Genomic DNA, 26207 nt, shown 5'->3' with positions numbered 1-26207 from the left:
CAGGATGGAATATGATATTTTATGCCAGTAGCCTTTGTGCCAAGTTTTCTTAAATATCCTTTGTTTAATTTGGATGCTTGAGTGGACGAGATCCTGTGCTGAACTTCCTCCCCAGAACCAAAATAATTGAGACATCACCATTTCAAGAGTAGCTTTTGTCACCTGATTTAAAACAGAGGTTTCCCTTTTGTGTCATGTTAAGTAACATGTTATAATTTGAATTAGCTGTGGGATTTTACCCTAAGGCTCTAAGCTTACATTTCGATGCTGAACAAAGAGAAAAATTCTAAATTAGAAATAAGGTCCTGATAAAACAAATGATTGAAATGAGTGAGGGAGAATTAAGTATTTAAATAATTCAGAGAGGGCATAATTAAGTGTTTAATGCCGTGTTGTAGTTCAAAGGAACAACAAAGAAAATGTAATTCAAATTAAAAATGTAATAGTCGCAGATTCTTGAGAGATGAGAACTTTGTGTTGAGTCACTTGATTTGGTTTCTTTCCTCCATCAAACAGTCAGGCAACGCTGGAGATCTCCAGAGATAACAATGTCACATTGTCACATAGGGTTCTGCTACAAATCCTTAATTACAAAAAGAGGATCAGATGACTACAGCATCCAATACTGAGGTCTCCAGGCGGCATGGGGGTCTTTGATCAAGAAAATCCAATTATTTGTGTATATACATTTCCCACATAGTGATTACTTCATTAATTGTCCCGCCTTTATCTCCTCCCTTCCCATCCCCCCTAATAATCAGCTCCTTTATCCAGACCAACAAACACACCATAGGAGCTTTGTGGATTCAAAGGATTTGCTTTCCCCTCTCAAAGAGCCGCTATTCTTTGATGATTGGGCAGCGGCAAACTTCAAAGTAATAAATCTTATTTCTGACTGGCTGGCGGCCCACCAAAGTCCTTATCAAATTCTAAGAAGTGATCCCTCACTCTTCAGATAGACCAAGGATATCTCGGAGAGAGGAAGCACTGAAGAGTGGAGACCTGCTCGACGAGACATTTTACTGCGAATGCTCACATTTATCTAAATTAGAGCTTTCATTTTTATTTGTTTTCATCGAGAGGGAGGAGGACGCTTACCATGGCAGCAGTGGCTGTACTGCGGAATGAAACACTCCAGGCTTTTCTCCAGGTTTGTGCGCAAGTTTCTGTTCACTTCAATAACTTGTAAACTCACTCATGCGAGTTGATTTACGTTTGCGAGTCGTTTATATTTAACAAAGATAAAAGTTGTGTTACTTTGATAGTCCAGTGTCATATAATTTTATTACAAACGCTAATGGTTTCAGTCTTAATGACTGCTGCAGCAACATTACGCCAACTTTTATGTCACATCAACACGACTCAGGCGACAGGATTTAGTGCACATTAGATTTAGACAAACTATTTTAACATCCTTTGGTTGAATATTAAAACGTTGCACATGATTTATCTTTTTTTAACCTCATAAAGTGTGTTTGAAATGGTTGTAATATAAAAACACGTGTGTCTCGGTTATCCAGGATCGCACTCCCAACTCTTCTCCAGAGCACTGTAAGCACTCCCCGCTGGCTCTCCTGGCTGCCACTTGTAACCGGATCGGGCATCACCACGGATCAAACCACACCGATTTCATCCAGGTCCCTTACGACCCAACTCTGGGCTCCCCTTCGCGTTTATTTCACCCGTGGACTAACGAGGGGATTTCTCAGAGCAGCCTGGCTGGCAACTCAACTTTCGGACTATCCTCCAAGCCCCAGCTCACTGCGCACATCCAGAGCTCCTTCAGCTCGCACCACGAACTGCCCCTCACCCCTCCGGCGGACCCCTCGTACCCCTATGACTTCTCCCCTGTGAAGATGCTACCTTGCTCCATGCAGTCGCTGCAGTCCTCCTGCCCTCCCACCTACGTCCCCGCCGTAAGTTACGCAGCCGCAAATCCCCTTCCGCCCGCAATGACAAGTTTTGTCACGGGACCGTCCGGCCTTGTGCACCAGCAGCAGAGACAGTTGTCCCCAAACCATGGAGAGGATATTCCGTGGTGGAGCCTCCAGCAGGGGAACCATGTAAGCCACTCTGCCTCCCTCGGTCACCATCGCTTCCAGCTGCAGAGGGGCTTGGTACTGGGACATACGGACTTTGCGCAATATCAGACGCAAATTGCGGCTCTGCTGCACACCAAGTCCCCCCTCGCGACTGCGCGGAGGTGCAGGAGGTGCAGGTGTCCCAACTGCCAGTCCTCCACCTCCAGCGACGAGCCCGGGAAGAAGAAGCAACACATTTGTCACATACCGGGTTGCGGGAAAGTTTACGGGAAAACTTCTCACCTGAAAGCGCACCTGCGGTGGCACTCTGGAGAGCGGCCGTTTGTGTGCAACTGGCTGTTCTGTGGGAAGAGTTTCACCAGGTCGGACGAGCTGCAGAGACACCTGAGGACTCACACGGGGGAGAAGCGCTTTGTTTGCCCGGACTGCTGCAAGAGATTCATGAGGAGTGACCACTTGGCCAAACATGTCAAAACTCACCAGAACAAAAAGACCAAGTGCCACGACAAGACACTTGACCATGTAAAAAGGGAGGACACGAGGAATATGTTGTAACACCTTGTAGTCGTTTAAAACAGTAGAAATCACTAGTGCAATACAGTCAGTCCTACATTAGTTAACGTACACAGTGAGCTTCATCTGTTTAGGGTATTCCATTTACTTTGATTTCTTACATCCCGACAATATCTCTAACATTGCTGGTCTGTGTAGCACATTTTTGTGTGTATATATAAAGTTTCACAAGTTAATTTGGGACCATGGAGAAGTTATAGCTCATGAGTTTGAATTCACTGTCTATAGATCATATCAAGGAATTCAAGTTTTCAACTTGTGTTTGATCATTGTCTTCGGTGGAAGATTTCTCTCCCCTGTAAATTATATTTAATAGCTTTTGTTGAATGAAAGTGTCCGTTTTTTGCTCCATACGGGGTGTTTTTAAGCATGCTCTTGAAAAGATATGCTATTGTTGATATGACCCAAATACTGTGTGAGAATAAAGATTATAACATTTTTCCTCAACTCTAAACTCGAATAATTCATTTTATACTCCTCAGTTATATGGGTGATAAGACAATCAATTTTTATGTAAAAGGACATATTCAGTATTTCTTGGATTAGTGTGCCTTGTGGAAAAAAGCGTTTCTTATATTTAGTTTCTCACTGTGAGTGGTTGTCAAAAAGGAATATTTCAGACTAAATAAAACAACATTAAAAAAAATGTTATTGACAATGCGGGAGTCAAAATGTGCCCTGATATTCTACTGCTGATATTGTTTACCCTTTAACACAAAGGCAATATTTAAGTATTGACAGAAGCAGAGTTGTATGGACTGTATTTGAAAAAAATGAAATGTATATACACTGTCTAATAATTTTTGGTTCAACGTTAAACAGCAAAATAAAGCTCTGTAAGCTAGAATCTCAACGGACTGAGTAAAAACTGACTTGTAAAAGAACTCTCCATCATACAAAGAACTGAGCGCTTCACATGTGCATACAGGTGCTGATATTGTGAATTTAACTATATCACAAACTCTTTCTACCGTAACTATGTAGGGACAGTTTTCACCCAAACTAAATATTTTTGTACAGAGAAAAAATGCAAACACTCGTCAAAATTAATAACATTTTACATAAAGTTGATGGAGAATACCACACCTTTTTTTTTTTTACAGTTGGATTTTAATGTTCTACCATTAGACTCAACTGTAGTAAAACTGCTGCACTCTGATATGTGGTGTATTTGTTTTGTGCGACCATTTTTGAGTTTTACATTTACCTAAGGACTTTGAAGTGACACCGTGGAGGAAATGAGAAACTCTCAGCTTTTATGAATATCCCTGATTCAAGTTACTCACAAGATGTTCAGCGTGTTTAATGTCTCTCAAAGTGTTAGGCAAAGAACTTAGTGTTGTGTTATTGGGTGAGGAATTTTTAATTGCTTATATAGGGGAGATTGTACAGAGAAAAACGCATATTGTCATGTAACATTGAGTTCTCCTCACTCAAAGTACATTAAACTAACTAATGAGGATCAGTATTGACGTCCACAATACTGATACTTAAGGAGATGGAAATTAAAAGTAACATTCTGGGAAGAAATACTTGGATTTGTTTACCTTGAGGGAACTGCTTCCATATCAACATAGAACAAATGATACCTAATAGATGTGATTGATGATACAATAATCCAAAGGTCCAATTTCCGTCCTTAACTATTAGAGAGTATAAATGCTTTCTGTCAGCAGTCACATTATTGTCCTGTATGTCTTATTAGGATCACTAAAAACGTCAGTATCAAGAGAACAACCACTGCCATCCATCGGCTTTTTTAACAGTTTTTTGCCTCAACAGCGCCCCCTTTTGTCAGTTACCTCAAGTTCATTAAAACAGACAAATATAGTGAGTAAAGTGTCATCTGTAGAGGTTCATTTTTACTAAAATACAAACATTTTATCTACACATTACATGTTGGAAGGTTCAACAGGTTTGAGTCCATTGGTATTACTTTATTTGATTATTAGTTGTTTTTTCTCAAAATGCTCTGCCTATTTCTAATCCACTTTAGTTCACTTCACCATCGTAAAATATCCCTGTCATCTGATGACCTAAATGTGCGACAAAGTGACCCTAAGTTTGAAATCAACCATTCAAATTTAAAGATTGACTTTGCTTGTACTTCAAAATGCAGGAATCGAACTTTCTCAATCGCAAACTGACTTTCACCTGAATTTCAAGGCCATGACCGCCGCTGCATATACATCAGCCTAAGTTATATGTCTTATGTTGATTTCACTCCTTCTCCTCCTTACATTGTTGTCCCTGCTAAATAAACTTTACACATCAATATAATGACCTACTCAAGACAACAATCAAATAAAAATGATGATGTTAGCTAGTTTTGTTAAAAGTTTGTTTACGTCAATAGATATAAAATACAGATTTTTTTTCCATACATGTTCGTTATACACAGTAATTGAATTTTTGATAATTTGCTATATCAACTATAGCATTCAAACTAATAATTTCTCACTCTGCACTGACTATTTTACGGCTTTGCTGCAATATGTGCTTGGTAGTAGATGTTCACTGAGAGCTACAGTAAGCCCAGTTTCACCAAATCCCCAAAATGGACAATCTGCGTTAATATTAACACACATTTCACACAATAGGAGGAGGTTTCAAGGAAAAACCTACAGTAGTATGATGAGACGTGGCCATTTGAACTATGAAGTCTTTATCCACACACTGTATGATCCTATTATAAAATAATGCCTGTGGATGGATATGGTGAATGCAGCAGACCAGCTCAGCACAAAGGCATTGTTCGGCTCTGATTTGGCTTCATTGTCAAGATAGAGTCACTATTCTTTAAGACTTTAGCCGGCCTTAATGCTTAATTAATAATAGATAGGATATCATATGTTGTGGCTTAAGTTTTTTTTCTATAAATGAATTAACTTTCACTGTCAAGTAAAATAAAAAGCATAATTAAGTTTATATAATTATTGTAGATGAAATGCTCATTCCTAATTATCTCATTCAATATGTCGTTTTCTTTTGGGTTACATTTTTTTCAACCATTTTGGGATGAGGTTCAGTCAGCAAAGGGACAATCCCTTTCATCCGAAGTGATCCCTCTTCACTTTGGCATTGGCTCTGCAGAGTCTGTTCAAAATAAAATGACTGACAAGCAACGGCATGCATCAAATCCCTGATGTCAACAGCTCTGCTGCTCTCTATGGAGGATAGTTATGTACTGCTTGACATTTTGCAGCTGATGTTACATTTAGTTGAGCAAGTGAAAAAGGTTGGTCTGGGCGTTTAGAAATATGATACTTAAATCTGTGAGCTGAAGCTGGACTGTCTGAGAAGCAGCACTGTATTCTTGTCTTTATGCTCCTCAATTTAAAGCCACTTAAAACTACTAAAGTATTCAGTTAATAAATCTAAAGTGTTTGAATATATATCACAAGATTTACAAAGAAACAAAATAAATATTGAGACTTGCTGTGCAAAAGCTCTGATTGATGCACATAAATCAAATAATCACCTTTTTTCCAAATCGGGATGGAGCAGCACAAAAACTACAATGTTTGAGTTCATGTAGGATTCTTTAGCATACATTTAAACGGTTTTTGAGGCCTTCAAGTAACAACATGCCTTCCAAGGCAAATATTTTTCTTGTGGGTGAATTGTGGAGAGAGCGGGAAGAGCTCTGAGATGGATGGCTAACTAGCTAGTTGGTAGTTTGACCTTCGTAGACAGCTGACTAATTTAGTAGCTGATTCCCCTGTGCTTGAATGCTTCAGTGATATTTCTACAACTGTTTTGCTCTTCACACCCATCTGTGTGAAACAATCAATTGTTTGACTGCATTCAGCCAAAGCCCACTCAGCTGTATTTAGTCAAATAATCTGACAGCAAACGTAAACCATAATGCCTGCAATAACAAAACCTTCCCATGGCCCACAGATTCTGCATTCATCGCAGTTATATGTTTAGAGAGAAAGGCTGGACACCGCAGAACAAGATGACCAGGTACTGTTGGTCATATCCACGGCACATAAGTCAGTTATTGCCACAACTCAGTTTGCTGGAAATTGTTGAAATAACTGGGTTAATTCAATCAAACTAAAAGAATGATTGTTAGCTGCTTTCACGGATACTCTTTTAAGTGGACTGTATGTAAGATATTGGAGCTCAGCTCTTCTGTGTTCACACAGGAGCTTAAAGAGTCTCTGGCTGTGAGAAGGTGATAGGAGGTTTTCATGTCTCACAGGAGACCAGTTTAAAATGCTCCAGTGGTTAGGGCAAGACAACAGACTCATTCAGTCAAAGACAATAAAACCTTGTTTTCTTGCAAGATGACCCCATAATGCATCCCATTACATCTGCAAAGCTCAACAACATGAGAAGTAAAAACCCCAGTTGTTCCTTAGTTCAGTTAATGTAGCCTACATGTGGTACTTTACTTAAGAGATGTCAGTGCTTTGTAATTTCATGGAGACAAGTAGATTTTTTTTCCATTGTTAAATCATTCCCCTGATTGTAAGTATCCATTTTGTGTCATTTACATTTTTATGAGAAAATTAAAGGATTGTACTTTTGCATATTTTAATTGGCTTTTAAAGAATAAGGGAGTATTGTGTATTAAAACCATGAAAAATGGTTAAATTAGATTTTAACTTTGACTTGTTATATCGAGACATTGTGGGGATGAAGAGGACATTTCATGGCAGTTTTGATTAAAAATTGTGAATCGAATGACGGTTTTTATGTAAGAGGTCAGAAGAGTCAGTCTCACGCTGGGCTGAATGTTTTATACATCAGTGCGCACTGATTAAAATGTAATTAAAACATGATATTTTTCTTCACAACTGATTTCCATCTCTTTATTGAATACATAAATATGTTTAGATGCAGATAAGCATTTACATATAGCTTTGCAGTGTACGCCCAATAATACAAGGCAGTGCAAGCTGAACCAGCTACTCCCTGTGGATGTGTTTTAATTCAAGATCAAACTTTGTTTATAGTCTGTCCTTGACCCTCTTTGAGCTTAAACCTTAGTCAAAACTTCGTCTTTTGAAAGCCTCCAGAGGCAACATGTCTTTATCTTTAAAAAAATACATTTATTTGCGTTTTTTGCTTGAACAATTGTGTCTATTTAGAAGTTACATGTTCAGTTCAAACACAGGCCTTAACCAAATAACTAAACAAAAGACAACATTTGTGCTAGTGCCATTTGTTACTTTACATAGTTGGAGTATGGGACAAATATAAGATGCACAAATATCAGAGCATGGATCGTACTCTTTCTGTACATTTCTTCATCGAAGAAAACAAAAAATGTCCCACAAACAAATATGGGATGATGAATAAAAACTCCTTCCTATCAACTATAAATAGATCCTTGCTTTCGTATGAGCTAATCCAATAGAGTGTTAGGTCTTTCTGTGAGGTCAGTGTTAAATGTTTTGAAAAAGGCATTGAAAAACGTGTGAAAGCGATGAAAATGAGAAAAGGTGATGATGAAGATCAAGTGGGTCAGAGTTTTTGTAAAGCTTGTCTTGGCAATGTAAGGTAACACAACCTCTGAAGCTCACAAGGGGATTTTCCATTCCAATTATTGATATTACAATTGTCCTGTACACCTGTTTTGTGCATTTAAATTATACAACTTTAAAACAGCACAGCTATTCCCCTTTTCATTTTAAATGCCCTGTAGTTCTTGTTTTACAGTAATTTGTCATTCTTTTTTACATTATCTTATTTGTATCTTTCTTGTATTGTTGATTTTTAACTTGTTTTCTGCACCTCCTAGCGGCGAAATGGTATATTTTCTCCCACCGTCATCATGTGATCCTGTCATGTGACATTTACAGGAAGTAGTGCTTTTAGCCACACGCATTTCATACATGGATATATAGATTTCATACAACAGTTTTCTTTAGACATCCGTGGAGAACTTCCAGCTCTCATATTCAGTCCTGTGCTCCCATCCTCTGTATGTATTGGTTTATTCAACAATGGCATGATTTGTTTGAGAGATTACTGATAATAGCATTTTACCTTAATTGGAACGAAAATGCTAACTATTTATATACCGGCAAAACCGCGTTAGGGTTCGGTTTCACATCCGGGCACTTGCTCCTAACCCCAGGGTTTCTTTTACCAACAAATCTTTCAATAGCCTCCACATACCCAATATTATTACTACACCGGATAAATAAAACACAGCTGTTTTATTATATATATTTATATATATTTTTCTTATAGTTTATGAAAAATAATGACAAGCTATTTTTATTTCAAAAAGTCTTATTTTAAATAGTTTTAATGTTATGTGACTTAATGACTCTAAATCAATGCAGCATTGTACTACTACAATGGACACTCCTCTTGTCATAAGTTTTGTAATAGTATAAGTGGCTTTTTGTTGTTGTTGCTGTTGTTGTTGTTGTTGTTGAAAGTATAAGCTTCCATGTCAAGTGTCCCAATGACTTCCAATCCTTACCAGATATTATGGATTGGACCATATTTGTCTCTGAAATGTAGTGGAGTAGAAGTATAAAGTTGCATAAAATGAAAAGACACTCGTATAAGTACCTCACAGCTGTACTTAAGGATAGTACTGTACCTCCTTATTTTGTCAGTGTAAAAGACTTGGCCCTGAAACTGTCCCAGATGATGGCTGCTGATGTTAGCACATCTTCACCTGCTTCAACCAGATCTAACATGGCTTTTCACACAGTTCAGCATTAACTCATGTTATCACTGATCTTAGCTGCTAAGCTCTGTTTCACCAGCATGGCTCTCAGCAAGGGTCTGTTTGTTAGGGACTGAGTTCAGAATAGTTCTATACAGACTTTAATTTTGATATAAAGCTTTTAGCACACTATTCAAGGCAGACCACTATAGTAAGATGAGTGCTTCTTGAGACCAACATGTAAAGTCTACAAGATGAAGGAGAGATCAGAGAGACACCGTGTGACAGTTGAAGGAAATTCACTGACAGCTAACGGCTCTGAGAGAAACAAGGAAAAGACCAGCCTTTGTTTTTCCTCTTTAGTCGATGTCTCATTTAATTTCACTGGCCTGTTTTCAATTTAGACAGCTAGACTGTTTAAGTCAAGTCTTGGTCACAGATTGCAGTGAAAACAATAAAAAAAAAAGGCAAATATACTAAGAGCACATCTCCCTGTATCCACTCCTCCTCTCTTCCCCTCTCTCTCTCTCTCTCTACATTTGGGTTATGCCCCATCTTGTGGTGAGTTTCATACAGCTCCTGGTAAAAAAACAACCCCACCACTTTCCCTTTGGTTTTTACATCTTTCGTTGTTTCTTTTTTTAAATCACTTCCTTGTAGCGGAGAAACCAAAAATCATCCATTGTCACTGCAGGGTCGCCTTAATACCAAGTCTTCATGACAGATACTGGTGGTAGAGGATGGGTACACAAAAGATGTGTGACAAGTGCAAATGGGTTTGTTGTGAAGAGTATTGATTGTACACAAAGACGGTCTATTAAACAGACCCCCTGGTTTACTGTGTGACAATTGGTTTGTTGGAACTTGATTAATTGCACATTTACTAAAACTAGTGATAAAGGCTTAACAGGATAGGTCTATTTTAATACAGCACTGCATGCACTGTGATGATTTGTCCTGTCTCCTTGGAAAATACTAAATCCAGCATCCTCATTATGTGTAAAAAAATGCATTCTTAAGTTCAGTTGAGGCAAATATGATTACTCAGCGATTTAATCAAACTTTCAGTGTTTTTAATATACAATCCCCTCTTTTTTTCCACAGAGAGTGTCATTGTGCTGATCTGGAGCGTAAGAACAGTAACACAAAGGGAAGGAAGTGCAGCAGCTGCTTCAAAATACATATGGACATGTGAGTATAGCTTTAAGATCGATTAAATAAATGTGAAAATATTCTGTAAGGTAGGCCCTTTATTTTTATACTACTGTTTTGTATAAGGGCCAATGCCCGCAAATCAAGAAGTTTTTCTGTATTTCATCTTTAATATTGTGCATATTCCCTAATTCCACGGGTCTTTGTCGTTGTAGTTCTTGTATCAGTTGTTTACATTTGAGGGGGGATAATCAAGGTCTTTTTTAGGGCTTAAATTGATGTGATTTACAAGAAGTTATATTGTTTGACTCTTCTGTTTGTAAATAATTCTCTATCCCGCAACTTACGCAATATATAGTTTTATTTGTTATTGTTGTCTGTGAGCTTATGTAATGCCAGCTGCTAGTGCTTATTATAACATTCTTCATTTTTTAAGAGTAATAAACCAATATCTCAAACAATGCTGTGTTGGGTCCTTTACATTTGAGGGAATTGGGCCTGGAGATCCTTACAAATCCTGTTTGTTTGGAAAAGGTTAGTCTTAGTCAAATGACCATATCCTAACTGACGCACATCAATGATAGTGGCCCATAAAGGGAGATACAGAAGGTAAAAGCTTAAAGGGGCCCTATTATGCTTTTTGGGGTTTTCTCATGAGCTGTGTTACATAGGTTTTAGTGCTTGTAAATGGTCTGCAAAGGCTAAAACCCCAACGTTCACTGCCTATAACGCCTCTATTGGACTCCTTTGTATACTTTCAAAACATAATGACATCACCATGTAACACTCGTACTTCTATTGGCTATAGCGTTCCAACAGATTTGCATGTGATAGGCTAAGGGGCGGGACATCTCTAAACTGTGGACCAATTACAACAAAGCCGGCCAGCTAACCAATCAGAGCAGACTGGGCTCTGGTTTCAGACAGAGGGTGAAAAGGGGTGCTGCAGCACAGGCAGTATGAGCAAAATAAAGAGCTTTTTGAACGTTAAAACATGTAAACATGTCACAGTAGAGGCACGCAATACAAATATGAACCTGCCCCTTTCATTGTTCCCAGAGAACCTTTAAAGAAGTCAGGGCTGGACAGCAGCCTTTTAAAAGCATGAGCAGGCTGAAGAGCTCTCCAGTGCTGAAAACAACCATATTGTCCTAACTGTGAGTGTAATGTACGGTTTATATGTTTTATCTCAACAGTGTCACAAAATGACCTTTAATCAGTTTTATGATACAAGAGATAAGAGATCTCCAGAGACTGATGGGTGATTGCTTGTGATTGGCTTGTCTCTGTGTGTGTCCATGCTCGTGTATGATGGTGACGTGTTCCAGATTAATGGGTCGGTTTATAATTAGCTTCATGAAGTATTTCTGGAGTGGCCCATTTGTGACTCTGCCCCTGCAGGAGTCATATTCTTGGTTTCTCACTGCCACCTAGTGGATGTTTCGTCCTTTCATTGTGTCATGCCTTATAGGTTACATCTTCACCTTTCAAAAAATCACCCTGTCTGGACAAAAAGTATATGAACATAAGACTTATTATGGTGCAAATTCTAGATTCGGCAATGGGAAATAGCGTTTAAATGATCTGTCAGCGTTTTAATCTCAGTTCATTATGTGGGGTTACAAACTAATTATCATGATTGGAACGGGATAAATAAATAAATAATATAATTAATGGAGTATTAAGGCACGTGATTGTGTCTTTATTGTTGTGCTCTTGTTTGTTTCCCCACAAAGAACAACACCAGCGACCCTCTCCCCCTCCCCTCCTCGATCTTGATTCCTCCTCACGTAATGTGTTGCTCATATCATCAAACTTCAAGTCCGTGACCAGGATTCAGACCAGAGCTATATAGATACGAAGACAATCATCACTTCCAAAAAAAAGTCACACTTCAGGGGCCAAGAGCGGCGCCATTCAGTATCAAACCTGCGGACTGCCTGCAGAAACAGATCAGATGCACCGGTGGAGGTAGTACCATACTCGCAGTGACTCATTCGTGCGCAATGACAATAAACACACACGGCTTGATTTGAATGTCAGCAAATCAAACCTACTCCAACAAAAGGAAGGTCACCTTGCGTGGGTCCAGCAGTGATTGAAGCTCGGGTCTATTTTTTCTGCCTCTGCTGCTCGGAGTGTTGCCTCAGAGCGCAGCCGTTTCTCCTTCAGGACTTAATTTGGTGGTAAATTCACTTTTTCTGGACTGCCCCTGTTCACCTGGAGACACGTAATCCCGGTAAGTAGCTTTATTCATATATGCTGTCTTTCAAGTGTAAACTCAACGAACTATTTCTTAATTGTCATTGGTGATGCTCTAACAGGTGTTTTAAAAGGTTTACTGTCTGCAAAAATAATAGCTTTAAGTGATAGAGTCGGCCTTTAGTTTGTGTAGGAATTTCACTTGTTTATTCTGCAAATATGTAATTGCTCCATTTAATTGTTCTCATTGTCTTTAATAACCGATTGGTGGTTTGTAAAGAGGGATGCAGGATGTCTTTTTTCAGTGGGTGACTTGAATCTGCATCACGATCAACAATGCAAATAATCTCTTTAAAATGATATTTCTCATGCAAGTTTGTAGATTCAACGCCAGGCTACTGGTGGCTATAGGCCATATTATTAATTTGAGTACAATCAAAAATACTTTCATTTTTGTAGGCTGCTAATTGCCTTTTTGCCTTATCTCCACATGTTTAATATGTCTGTATTTCATAGATATACGATATAGAACAATTAGTGCCGTGCTATTTATTTTGAGGACAGGCATGAAGCTGTCTGGCGGATGTTAACCGTCATCCATCCTGAGGAGGATCAAGATATGAGTTTGAAATAACCTGCTTTTGGCTATTAACTAGAGGGGTTTCTTTTGTCTGTCAGCAGTTATAGATTAACTTGTCATTTTAGATTTTAAAATATGTTTTATTCTGTATCCTGAGACGACTAATTGAATCTCAACTTGCAAGACAGACTGTGTCCTTGTCGGTCTGGTTCGCCAACTTGAGCATCTCTTTTAATGTAAAAAAAAGCATAAAGAAGAAAGAGGCACATATTTAAAAAGCCTATTGTTTATTTTATATGGGATTTTTCTCTTTCCCTGTCAGTGAGACTTTCGTATTGGATGGTATAAAGACAGCTTTTGGGGGGCATTAAAGAAAAAATAAAAGTCCCAGGCTTTTTGAGGTGAGGACTTTGGCTCTGATGGCGGCGTCTGCACCCTCCTCCTCTGCCGGCGAGTCGGATCCCAACTCGACAAATTTACGACCACCGGGCACAAGTAGGTCCATGACAGATAATATGCTATTTCACGTGTGCTATTTACTTTGTCGGAAATGCCATCAATCATTTTCATCGAGGGAGAGAAAAAAGAGTGTGCTGTCTTTTGAGAAGGCTTCCTCTGCCACAAATCACCGCTGCATTTCATTCACCATCCCGACCTCCCGACTGCTGCTGACAGACGAATGCTGCTGTCAGAAGCTGATACCCTCCACTATAGCAGTACACTTAGGCAATTAGCCTGCAAACAAGCCCGAGGCTGCAGCACCGGAACATCAGATCACAAAGGCAAAAATATATAAAAAATGTTGCTGCAAAAATTACAATATTATTATTACTGTGATTTTTCATTATTATTTAAAACTGGGGTGGTGTGTTAATGCATTATTTTTATTTTATTTTTATTTGGTTTGCCTACATTCGCCCTGGCTGAATAAAGTGCCTGCATGAAAAAAATGGAAAAAGAAAATTGCCCCTGAAGTGTCTGTTAATTCAGCCATATTAAAGTGGCCCTAATGGTACACTTAAGCTTTGCAGCATTCGAGAAGGGGCTCTGTAGAAACCCTGCAGCCACCACAGTCCTTTCATTGTGAGCTGGTATAAAAGAAGAAGCCTGCTCCTCGTGAATAGAGGGCTAAAATCATGTTACAGGTGCATACGTGCTCCTGACACAAATATATAAGAAAAAGAAAAATCCAATCCACTCAAATGTCTGCAGTGAAAATATGAGCTATTTTTTCTCTCTAATGACATTATTATCGTACGGTTTTGCTTCGTCAATCAGTGAGAGTCTTGTGAAAAGCAGAGATTTGATCATGTTAGGCCCATGCGTAAATTGCCTGTATAGCCTTCGAGCTGCACCTCTGAAAATGTCTGAATGCCTTTTTGTCAGCACATCTGCTCGTGTTTCTTTTCTTCCTTTTTCAGTTTTTAGCTGTCCCTTTGTTGCCCATCTCATATCCCCTGGCTTGGGAGAAATCATTGAGGGGACTGAGTTTAAGTGCGCCCAATGAGCTGAGCAGGGTAATGATTTATCTAATGATCCAAAGCAAGGGGTTAAATTGGGATGTGGGAATGGGGCTGCACCCCCCCCTCCCCCCACACACACACACACACACACACACACACACACACACACACACACACACACACACACACACACACACACACACACACACACAGTCTCCCACCCCTCCTCCCTTAAATTGCTGCTTTTGAGGATTTTGGTCTATGCCTCCACCCAAGGTGCCCCATCCCCTCTGTGGCTGGTAGCCCTTGATAACGCAGTAATTCTCTATCTGTCAGCGGCCAGCCGGCTCATGTCTACTGAAGCTCGCATTTTAACCAGCATCTATCTATTCACTCAATTAGATCTTTAGCCTGGCGTGGATCCAAAGGGATAATTAATTTGAAGTCCTCGCCTAGGTCATAAACGGTGACATACAGTGGAAATAGGCTAATCCAGATCCAGGGGCCGGGGGAGGGCCGGTTTAATGTTAAAACAATCCCAAGACTCTCATGCTGGCTATTTTAGTTTCAGTTTGCGACATCACTCCACCTCATATACCTTTCTCCATTCATGTCCACGATTTAATTGTTTGAGATAAAAATGTACACCTAAATTGGATTTCTTTTTTTTCAAGCAAATGTGGGGCCCTCTAATTGTTCTTAAACGATAATTTTAGGCTATGATGCTTGGTGTGGAGTTGCCCATGGATGTACTAGAAAATTGGGAATGAAGATATGTGGTAAGTTGCTGATTTTTTTCTTTTAAGAAATATGTGTCAGGAAAATATCAAATATGACTTTTCAGAAAGCCTGTAGGCTATGGCCTGCATCATTTTATTACAATGGAAACAAACTCCTGGGCGAACAGGATTTATTTTTAATATCATACAAGCAAGGATTAACCATTTAGATTAACCAATATTATTTAGTTTATTCCATTACATCTGGATTTACTTATTTAACCATAATGTAGAAAAGGCGAGGTGCACCTGTCGACACTATCCATGTATTCCTGAGCCAATGCTGATGAAATTGAAGAGGGAATATTCAAAGATGGACTTTCCGATTTACACTGTTTAGTGTTTTCCAGTCTAACACAACCCAAAGGGCGGACAGACATCCTATAATGGTGAATGTCACGCACCAGCGCGCGGTACCATTTTCTAGTATTTTTGACCGACACGTTCTGCTGGTTTCATTAAGGCTATTTAATTACCCAGCACCGTAGAAAGCTACACAATACAATAGGGAGATACAAAAAACAAAGCTGTATTCTGGTAGGATTAATATCAGGGTCTAAACAGCAGGATTCATGTCTTTAAATAAACAGGTTGTAACATTTTCAGAGGAGATTTCTGTCAAATATATATGTGGAGTATATTCTCCTGCATGCTTTATTTATCAATGAATATCTTTTGTAAAAATCTACGTCTAGTCTGTTTTTTATCGTGTATTTCGCTCCTGTGACAGGAGCTTGAGTAAGAATTTACAGCCGCTACACGACAGCCTTTTGTTTTTGCATGGTTGGAGTTTGATGCTGATGTCACCAGGCTCAACCTCCCACTGAGCCCTCCGCCCATAAATAGGATTCCCTGGGCAGCATGGAACCCTATTTTTAAAATAAAGGGCGAGTAAGAACAGTAGCTCCCCGGAGAAAGACGAAGAGGAGATAAAAGTCACAGATTGGAAAGTATTAGTTTGCCAGGTAATCAACAAGCTGCAGCTGTCAACATGTATGGGGAGTGTAACCACCATGCGGACTCCTCTGCTTCTTGTAATCGTTTAGGGTTTTTGCAGAAGAACAACAGTCTGGAGGAGAGGGGCAGGATGGGGAGCTCCTTCAAAGAGCGAGCGAGCAAGAACCTGCTGTCCTGCGATAACACCGGAGGAGACGCGCACTTCAGACGCACGGAGAACGACTTCTCCAACATGTACGCCAGAGGTAAAAATGATGAGGAAAATGGCTTTGTGTTTGATATTTGAAAATAATTGCAATTTATTTGAATTACAACGCATTACACTTAAGGAAATATATGTGTGGATATTTTAATCTGGATTATAATAATGTAAAATAGATAATAAATACAAGTAAATAATATGCTGATTACATATTGCTAATGGCAACATAACTATCATAATAATAGGACTGCATTTGTTGGTGATTATTAATTATTCAATGCTGCTTCAAACCCAACTGTTTGGCACCAAAAATAAAGCTAAGATTAACTTGCTGAGTTGAGACCCAGAGGTCACAGGAAAGTAAATGGTTAAAAAATGAACCTGGAAAAACTCAACATGAGTGCAAATCGTTATTGAGGAGATACAAACAAATATAAATTAAATGTATGTTTTTTATTTTGTAGATCTGTTGCCGGCCAAAAATGGAGAGGAGCCCACCATGCAGTTCTTGCTGGAGGTTGTGGAAATCCTTACCACCTACGTAAGGAAGACCTTTGACAGATCCACCAAGGTCCTGGACTTCCACCACCCCCACCAGCTGCTGGAGGGCATGGAGGGCTTCAACCTGGAGCTCTCTGACCAGCCTGAGTCCCTGGAGCAGATCCTGGTGGACTGCAGGGACACCTTGAAGTACGGAGTGAGAACAGGTGAGAACGAAAGAGGCCTGAAGGCCTATTAGCTGACATGCCAGTGTAACGATTACAGATAAGCCATTTTCTCTCTCTCATTCTCCAGTGATGCATTGTTTTCTGGGGATTATGTTGCTTTGTTTTCTCTTTATCAATCGTAGGTCACCCTAGGTTCTTTAACCAGCTCTCCACTGGATTAGACATCGTAGGGTTGGCAGGAGAGTGGCTTACCTCCACAGCCAACACCAACATGTGAGTACTGGGATAACGTCTCATTTATTAGTTGATTTCTTTAAATAAATTGTTCATTGCAGAAATGCATTAATGAGGATAATATTCAAGATTTAAGGAGTAAGAATTAGATCCAGTTTGGAAGTCGATAGTTTAATTTCATGCTAATATCCATTGCCTTTCTCCATTGCCCGTGGAGAAAGGCTTTCAGTTGGAGGAACACTTGAAGTGACATGCAGTAATTACCGTCTCTGGTAGCAGAGTAATAGATTGTCAATCAAGCAGGAAAATAAAAATACATTTATAGAGATACTCCCCACGGTGTTGTCTCTGCCCAGGCTGTGGTCACATAACTCAGCCCTGCAGGCAAACTAAATTGCCTATTGATTCGCATTAACAGTTTACATGGTGTCTTTGTCTCATCGGAAGCTAGTTCTTGTGACATAACAAAGCCAGGCAGGGGAAAGAGCCTCTCCCCCTCAGACCATCTGCACACAGCCCTCAGTGGGAATCAGTGAGGAGTTTTTCCATGCATTAAGATATTTAGGTTTAGTTTTCCTGAATCTGTGTCTGAGGGGGTTGACTCCATCTGTGTTGTTATCCTCTGTACTATCTGATACTCTAATTGATAGCTCAACATATGATGAAAAAACGTAATTTCCTTACCTTACCATAAGTCCCAGGTTTGATTCTAGTTAATTTCCATTTTTGTAAACGACTAAATAAAGGTAATATGCTGATATTTAGTGAGGTCGTATGCAGCTTGAGGAAATGTTTTTATCATTACTGCTTGTGCACTTATGTGGGTTGAATACAATATGCAGTACAGTACAGATAATATCAATTAAACTAGATGGGTACTGGGAGAAAGCAAACCTTCAGAGGCCATTTCCATGAGTGAATAATAATCGGTGTATCAGCCCCATCATTCGTTTCCACTCTGCAAAAGTTAATGCTTTTTTCCTTTGCCCATGCTACACGCTCCCACCGGGTTTCATGAAAACTGGGATAATAGTTTTTCTGTATCTTTCTGACAAAAAGACAAATAACAAACAAACCTAACCAGAAATATAACCTTTGAGGGAGAGTTCAAATGTAAAAACATATAAATGGATATCTATGGATAGATTTCTGTACCAGTAAAAATGTGCTCTTTATAGTGGGTTTATAAATTATAATTGATATTAAAAACAGTCCTTAAACAAGTTTTTATAGCCCCGTTCATACTGGCACAGCCACCAGTCTTTCTTTCTCAGCTTGTGTGTTATTGGCAACATCAGCGAGGATGACTTGAACCAGAGGTTGGAGGTTGCTTACATACTTGTAATTTACCTTTATTAATTACTCCATCAACCCTAATTACCCCTGGCAGATATTGACTGACACTAATAGAGTGACAATCACTTCCAGGTCTTACATAATCAGAATCGGAGAGCGTCGCCTGCATGAATGAATGCGGGTGAAATTAATGTGCGACATCTGCGAAGTGGCATATGACTTGTTTATTTTTCCCTCTCCGTATTCCTGTGGGTATTCTGAAGATGCTGAGGGGCACAATGCGACATCCTGCAATCTTCCACTGATTCGTTAACTTTCTTTGCTTGAATAGACAGATACTTATGTAATTAGAAGAATATTGGTCAGGAGAAGATGGATGAGCCTCCCTGTGCTGTGAATCCAAATCAACTGTGCTCTTCTCTGAGGCAGAGGGGTTTAATGTACTTTGATTAGACAGGAAAGAAATGTGTACTTCAGAGGACACGACATGGGAAAACAATTCCTACAATGAGAAAGTTAAAGGCATGTGAAATAACTATTTGAGTTCCTTTGTTTCTATGGTAGTCCTATTAAAATTGCATTGTTCACGTTTTGAATATTCTCACATTCTATTCCCACATTTGTTTCCATGCTTCTGCAGAAGCACAATCCTGATGCTCTGTCAATGAGCCTGTGTGGCATTTGTTGTTTCATTTCACTGCAGCAGAAGGCCATTTCTAACACAAGATGGTGTTGTTATTGAAGTGTGACCATTTGCATAATGTTGTATCTGTTCCTTTTCTATCGAGCCAGCAGCATGCTCAGTACATGCTGTACAATTAGATTACACAAACACATATTGTTAAATACCAGCATATTTCCTATCTTTATTGATCCCAGTCTCTCCTGCTCATTTTATGTTGTGTAGAATATCGCTTTAATAAAACACTAGAGAGACAAATAGTATTTATTCAGTGTTACCTAATTAAAACGCAACAATCCAAAAACTATAGTGGAGCTGTGAGTTCCATCCACCTCTCATTAAATATACAAATGTGTTTTTTTGGTTGGTTTCAGGTTTACCTACGAGATCGCCCCTGTCTTTGTGCTCATGGAGCAGCTGACTCTGAAAAAGATGAGAGAGATGGTTGGCTGGCCGAATGGAGAGGGCGATGGGATATTTTCTCCAGGTGAGAAAGTTCCTCAATAATCCTGAGGCAATCTTTTGTTATCGTTCCAGACTGAAACAGATACCACCAGATGTTTTGGTATGTTTGTATATTAGCTATGCTTCTGAATTTCTAGTTTGACTTCTAAAATATCTCATGTGGTTGTCATCAAGTGTTGCCATCAAAATGTAATAAATTAGGGATAGCTTGATAGATAATTATTATACTAATGTAATGACAGCTACGGCAATTATTTGAATCTGGCCATTATCGGACCAAGTATCTGATCAATGCATCTCTGTAATCAAGTTCTAAATATGGAAAATAGGGAATTTCAATGATATATAGTAGTCTTTGGATGAATGTGTATGCACATTACTTTAATGTTGCAGCTATTAAAAGCGGGGCTAGTTTTAAAGCCTTATAAACTGCTGTGCAGCCTACTCTATAATTACGCTTCATATTGTATTAGCTGAATGCAGTTCATTTGAATAATCTGCAGGAACTAAAAACTGAAATAAATGTAGTGGAGCAAAACTTTCCCTCAGAAATATGTGTTGTGTAAAGGACCTTTAAATGGAGTTATGCTAGTACAAGTAACTAACAAGTAACTGTATTTAGTTATTACCGTCCTAACTTCCTACCTCTGTTTGTTTCTACAGGAGGAGCAATCTCCAACATGTACAGTGTGATGATTGCAAGATACAAATACTTCCCTGATGTCAAGACCAAAGGCATGTCAGCTGCCCCAAGGCTGGTCCTCTTCACCTCAGAGCACGTACGTCTAAAACTGTCTTTGTATAACTGTAACAAAGTTTGAATATATAAGTGTTAATCCAGCCTGAACTGACTGATCAAACGTTGCTTCTTGCAGAGCCACTATTCCATCAAGAAGGCCTGTGCAGCTCTGGGCTTCGGGACAGAGAACCTGATCCTTCTGAGCACAGATGAGAGGTTTTGCTTTCTACTGAACCCACAAGTTTGGTAGAATATCAAATACCTAGATTAATTTACAACTGTTTTGTTCTTCTTCTTCTTCTCCAGAGGGCGAGTCATTCCTGCCGATCTGGAAGCAAAAGTAATAGAGGCCAAGCAGAAGGTAAATGTCAGCAGCTGTGTCTCAGACATGGTGCTCTTTGTATCAGTGACTCCATGCAATGAGAAACACCCTGATCCATGGAGTTTACTCGTACCAAAGGAAACACTTGTGTCTGACAGAGCAGTGAGGATTGTTCAATAAGGTTAAAGCGTCTGTCTGCTCACATGTGATGTTCCCTGGGTCTGAACGTAACACCCTGGAAGTTCTCCTTCAAAGGCAAAGTGATTCACAGACTAGAATAAATGGGAAGGCAGTAGTAGGGCCAGACAGGAAGAGTGCATTATTTGTGAAATGTGTTTAAGTCTGTGTCTTTGATGTCAACAATCACAAGGAGAGGGTCAACATAATTACTTGAATCCAGCCAACAATGGAATGTTTTCTTTCTCTCCGATGCTCCCTGTTTGCAGGGCTATGTGCCGATGTTTGTGAATGCCACTGCGGGTACCACCGTCTACGGAGCCTTTGATCCCATCAATGAAATTGCAGACATCTGTGAAAAGTACAACATGTGGCTTCACGTGGACGTAAGATGATATTGATATTATTAAATGATGAGCTGTGTGGACATTTGCATCCTTGTTGTTATAAATGTGTTGTGTCCTGTGCAGGGTGCCTGGGGAGGAGGTCTGCTGATGTCCAGGAAACACAGACACAAGCTGAATGGAGTGGAGAGGTAAAAGAACTCAATGAGTGAACATTTGACATGATGATTTATGCAGTACAGGAATACAAGGGTGGGATATTTTACTCATGAAGTTCAGTTTGATTGTCACAGAGAGCAAAACTCAGGTTGTGAAGTGTTAGTAACTTCCTCTGTGGGTCTGGAGGATAACCATGAGATCATCAGGGATATTTTTGCATGGACTTCCTGTAAAACTGGGGGCCTTGAGTTAGAAATCCATGGGCATCTACCACTGCGTTTGTAAATAGTTACTTCAAGCACCTGGACCATTTGTACATTTGGAGCGCTGTTGGAATATCCCATTTGGTTATTCAGAGCAGCACACTCTGGGATCAGCAGAGTGTGCTCTGGGTACTGAAATAGAAACTGTCTAAGAGATATAACAACCGAGGGCTGATGGTGTGACGATATTTTTAGTCATTTCGTCTGAGATGTATCAGAGTACTATTTTGCATTTGGAGTAATGTCCTACTAATTCAATAGGAAACTTTTACTTCAATCTATTTGATTTTTTACCCTTTACTTAAACCATATAGAAATATAATATGTTATTTCTTCAAAGTCAGGATATCTTCCACTCACCTACTTTGATTTAGACAAAGCTTTTTTTAATCATTCTCCATTTATAGCCTTTAAAACATGGCAGACAGTAGATCAGTTACAGGGAATGGGAGGAGTCAAATAGGGAACTCAAAATACAACAAAAGTGGCTAATCATGGCACCCCAATCTGCCCTCCTTCATTGAAGTTGAATACTAAATTGTTTACTAAATCTGTTTATGATCTTAGTAGGGGTAAACCTGGACACTCTTTCAAAGGACTCATGTCCACAGTTATTTCAGATTTTAGATTCTTGTTCCCAGACTTGACACACACACACAATCACAGCGCTTTGTTTACTGTTTCAATATCGGTGCAGGGCCAACTCAGTCACCTGGAACCCCCATAAAATGATGGGTGTGCCGCTGCAGTGCTCTGCCGTTCTGGTCAGAGAGAGGGTGAGACACACAATATCACCCCTCCACCAGCAAGATCGATAAGCGGACTGTTTTCTGCCAATGTTTAGTAACCTCAGTGTTTCTTCCACCACCACTGTGTCCATTGCAGGGATTATTACAAGGCTGCAACTCCATGTGTGCTGGTTACCTCTTCCAGCCAGATAAACAGTACGATACTTCATACGACACGGGCGACAAGGCCATTCAGTGTGGACGGCATGTGGATATCTTCAAGTTCTGGCTCATGTGGAAGGCAAAGGTGTGACTTAATACAAATTGAAAGCCTCTACTAACACCGCTGCCATATCTAGAATGTGATGGTAACAACTCCTTTCTTTTTAATCTACCCAAAAGGGAACTGTGGGATTTGAGCAGCATATTGACAAGTGCCTGGATCTGTCAGGGTACCTCTACGATAAAATAAAAAACAGAGAGGGCTACGAGTTGGTGTCCGAAGGAGAGGTAAGATAATCTAAGCACATTTTTAAATGCAAACATATTGACTGAGAATTCATTTGATACTTAAGATGCAGCAAAAAGGACACCTATCTGTACTATTCTTACTGTGTCTGGGGTTTTCCTCTCCACAGAACACTTGCTTTTCTTTTGTAATAAACGACTACATCAATGTACCTCATATCTTAACTTGCTTTTAGGATTGATTTGACCATTTTGCATTGCTGACAAGCAGACAAGAAAAGCTGAAATTACAGAAGGCTGTGTTTATCTCCGCTCATTACAAATGTTGTTACCATTTTCTCTTATCAGCCTCAGCACACTAATGTGTGTTTCTGGTATATTCCGCCGGGCCTGCGCGGCCTGCCTGATGGCCAGGAGAGGCAAGAGAGGTTGCACAAGGTAATGACTCATCAATCTGCTTTTCAAGATAAGTTTGAACTGCCCCTGCCCACTTAGGTTGTGTCATTGTGTATTTTGGATGTAGGGATTCACAAAGTAAAGTAATGGACATCTTGTGTGTGCATATGCTTGTAATTTGCAGAGTTAGGATGGTAATATTGCAGTGTTGTAAAGTAACTAAGTACATTTACTCATATCAACCCTTAAATAAGAGTTAGTTACACCAGGAGTTAAATTCACAAGCTACCCTGCAGCATACAAAGTAAATAGAACATGCTCCACCTTTACCAGCTTTTATAACACTTGAATGCATCGATACTTCTAATTTAAACAAAATATAGTTATACATTTATAATAAATATTATTCTGAAATGGGCCAATCTGCATAAAGAGTACTTTTACTTTTTGTATATTTTGATGATAATACTTGAGTAACATTTGATTTGCATGACGTTTACTTGCTACAGAGTTACTTAAGTACAAGATCTGAGTATTCTTCCACCTCTGTGATACTTTGTGTTTTCCTTGCAACAGGTGGCCCCAAAGATCAAAGCGATGATGATGGAGTCTGGGACTACGATGGTGGGTTACCAGCCTCAAGGAGACAAGGTCAACTTTTTCCGCATGGTGATCTCAAACCACGCCGCTACCAGGTCAGACATCGACTTCCTGATCGAGGAGATCGAGCGACTCGGGCTCGACTTGTAAGACCGACACATAAACTGCTTTTTTTCGCAACATGTTTCCGACCGGAGAGCGTTGAGCTTGGCTTCATGTCCCTTCTGTCTCATAAAGACGTTGACATTTTTGCTTACAGATCTTCTCTGGCAATGCACAAGAAATAATAAGCCCTGTGTGTTCTCTGTCTCTTTTGTCAATGACACATATTCAAAACATTTGCACAAAAGGATATCTGAGAAAAGAAACTCAAAACTGTGAAAGAATCACAAAAGTTCACTGTATTCTTGGTAATCCATATGTTACGTCGAATTAAACGTATATAAAACTATAGATTCAGATAAGATTAAAATCATGTAAAAATGAAATATCAAGAATATTAGAGCACTTAGGTGATTCTTTCTATAACAGCTATTCAAAGGTTATTTTACTGTGTACTATAGGTCAGTATTAAAAACAGAATGAAATCAAAATATTTTTCACAAGTACCAGAGCACAATGTAGGGAACTTAAAAGCATTTCCATTAACAGTATTAATGTAATATATATACTGAATATGGTGTACTGACTGATACTCCATGTTGTCTGTGTAATTTCTCAAGCCAGATGCCTCGCCACATTGTACCCTAGCTATTATTTCCCTTTTATATTACATAGATGGGAATATATAGCACAGTCATTGTACTTGATCGCTGTGTTTTTAGAGATGTTTGTGTAGATTGTGTATAGTATTGTTACATTGCCTTTGTGCCAAATGTGTCCTAGTTTTACAGTGAGAAAATCCTATATGTAAATGAACCATACAGTATTATATGTAATAGATAAATACCTTTATTTATACCCAGAGATTCTTATTGTTGATAGGTTATCTGCTGTCTTGATCCATCTGTAATGTATCCTTCTTCCTAGTTGGAAACTCTGCTGTATCATATCACAATGTTTTGAACAACATTGAATTATTTTAGTGTATTTGTGAACCAAAGAAGGGTCGAGTTACATTTATGAACATGCCCTTAATTCTCAATTGTGGATGGATTCAGATGTTTGTATAAGAATACTTCACTTATCGCCCTTAACTTTAGTGCAATATATGTTGTGTAACTGTCATTGTGATTCACTGACTGAATGTTGTCTAGACACTCTGCTTTATGTGGGAGGCATGACCGGCAGTGCGGCCGCTACTGCCGGCACTTAGTTCAGATAAAAAGCACAAAGCTAACCCACCTTTTATGCTACAGACATATGTCTGAATTATAATGTGTTTAGTGGAATATGCAACATGTTGTTTTTCTTAACACGCTCAATAGGCACACTTTTATGTTGAGAAAAACAACTCGAGATTATTTATCGTGAAGAGTTTAGCTTGAACAACAACATGCCCAGTGTTTGCTACTGTGATGAGATTTATTGAACAATTGTACATTCCTGAATTAGTGGGATGAAATATCCCTTGTTTAATTCTATGTAGGCACTTTAACTTCATGCCATCATTTGCAGAGTATTATTGTTGTATCCACAGCGCTAATAAAAACATGAGCTGAAAAACTTCTGTGGGCACATTTCTTTTTTACAGTTTGTAATAGGTCAAATATATGTGGCAATCTACAATGGAGAAGTAACGGTCTATGTGGTTAGGTGACGTTAGCTCTACTTACACTGCTATAGTGGAGAGATAAAAACAGAAATTCCCAAAGAAAAGAGGATTATTTTTCCCCAATCTTATTAAAACACACTATATAGAAAGTATTAGACTGAAAAGATTCCCCTTCTACACAAACTGGGGTTGAATGGTGAAGCTGACACAATGCAGAAGTTAGCATGAAGCATTTTCATTACACCAGAATGATAGTTAATGTTTTACATACTATATTGGCTATACAAGTTTTGTATAGGCTAGTTCAGAAAAATAAAGTTCATGATATCCTGCATGCTAGTTACTTAGGGGTAAGGTTAGAG

The 26207-nt window shown here is 39.2% G+C and overlaps 2 protein-coding genes across 7 annotated transcripts; both read left to right on the top strand.

The window, feature by feature from the left end:
* The first annotated feature begins 1010 nt into the window (after window positions 1–1010).
* LOC307029195 (glutamate decarboxylase 1) lies at window positions 1011–25796 on the top strand. 6 transcript variants are annotated; one of them, XM_079664939.1, is made up of 20 exons: window positions 1011–1150; window positions 10360–10446; window positions 11467–11564; window positions 12144–12646; window positions 13512–13684; window positions 15369–15431; window positions 16478–16633; window positions 17055–17297; window positions 17441–17531; window positions 19845–19957; window positions 20599–20714; window positions 20811–20890; window positions 20981–21035; window positions 21443–21559; window positions 21644–21708; window positions 22637–22715; window positions 22825–22974; window positions 23070–23177; window positions 23484–23573; window positions 24108–25796. In XM_079664939.1, exons 5-20 carry the CDS (start codon window positions 13609–13611, stop codon window positions 24279–24281), a joined length of 1776 nt encoding a protein of 591 aa, XP_079521065.1. In that variant the 5' UTR covers window positions 1011–1150; window positions 10360–10446; window positions 11467–11564; window positions 12144–12646; window positions 13512–13608; the 3' UTR covers window positions 24282–25796. The 6 variants fall into 6 exon arrangements, with proteins under 6 accessions (XP_079521065.1, XP_079521064.1, XP_079521067.1 ...); XM_079664940.1 differs by lacking the exon at window positions 1011–1150 and adding an exon at window positions 8510–8553; XM_079664938.1 differs by lacking the exon at window positions 11467–11564.
* sp5a (Sp5 transcription factor a) lies at window positions 1012–3593 on the top strand. Its single transcript, XM_079664944.1, has 2 exons — window positions 1012–1150; window positions 1521–3593. The coding sequence occupies exons 1-2, from the start codon at window positions 1100–1102 to the stop codon at window positions 2595–2597; spliced, it is 1128 nt and encodes a 375-aa protein (XP_079521070.1). The 5' UTR covers window positions 1012–1099; the 3' UTR covers window positions 2598–3593.
* Window positions 25797–26207: the final 411 nt, after the last annotated feature.

Source organism: Notothenia rossii (genome assembly GCF_949606895.1).
Source record: "Notothenia rossii genome assembly, chromosome: 2".
In the NCBI taxonomy this organism is placed as follows: domain Eukaryota; kingdom Metazoa; phylum Chordata; class Actinopteri; order Perciformes; family Nototheniidae; genus Notothenia; species Notothenia rossii.
This window is presented reverse-complemented; position numbering and strand designations above follow the sequence as displayed.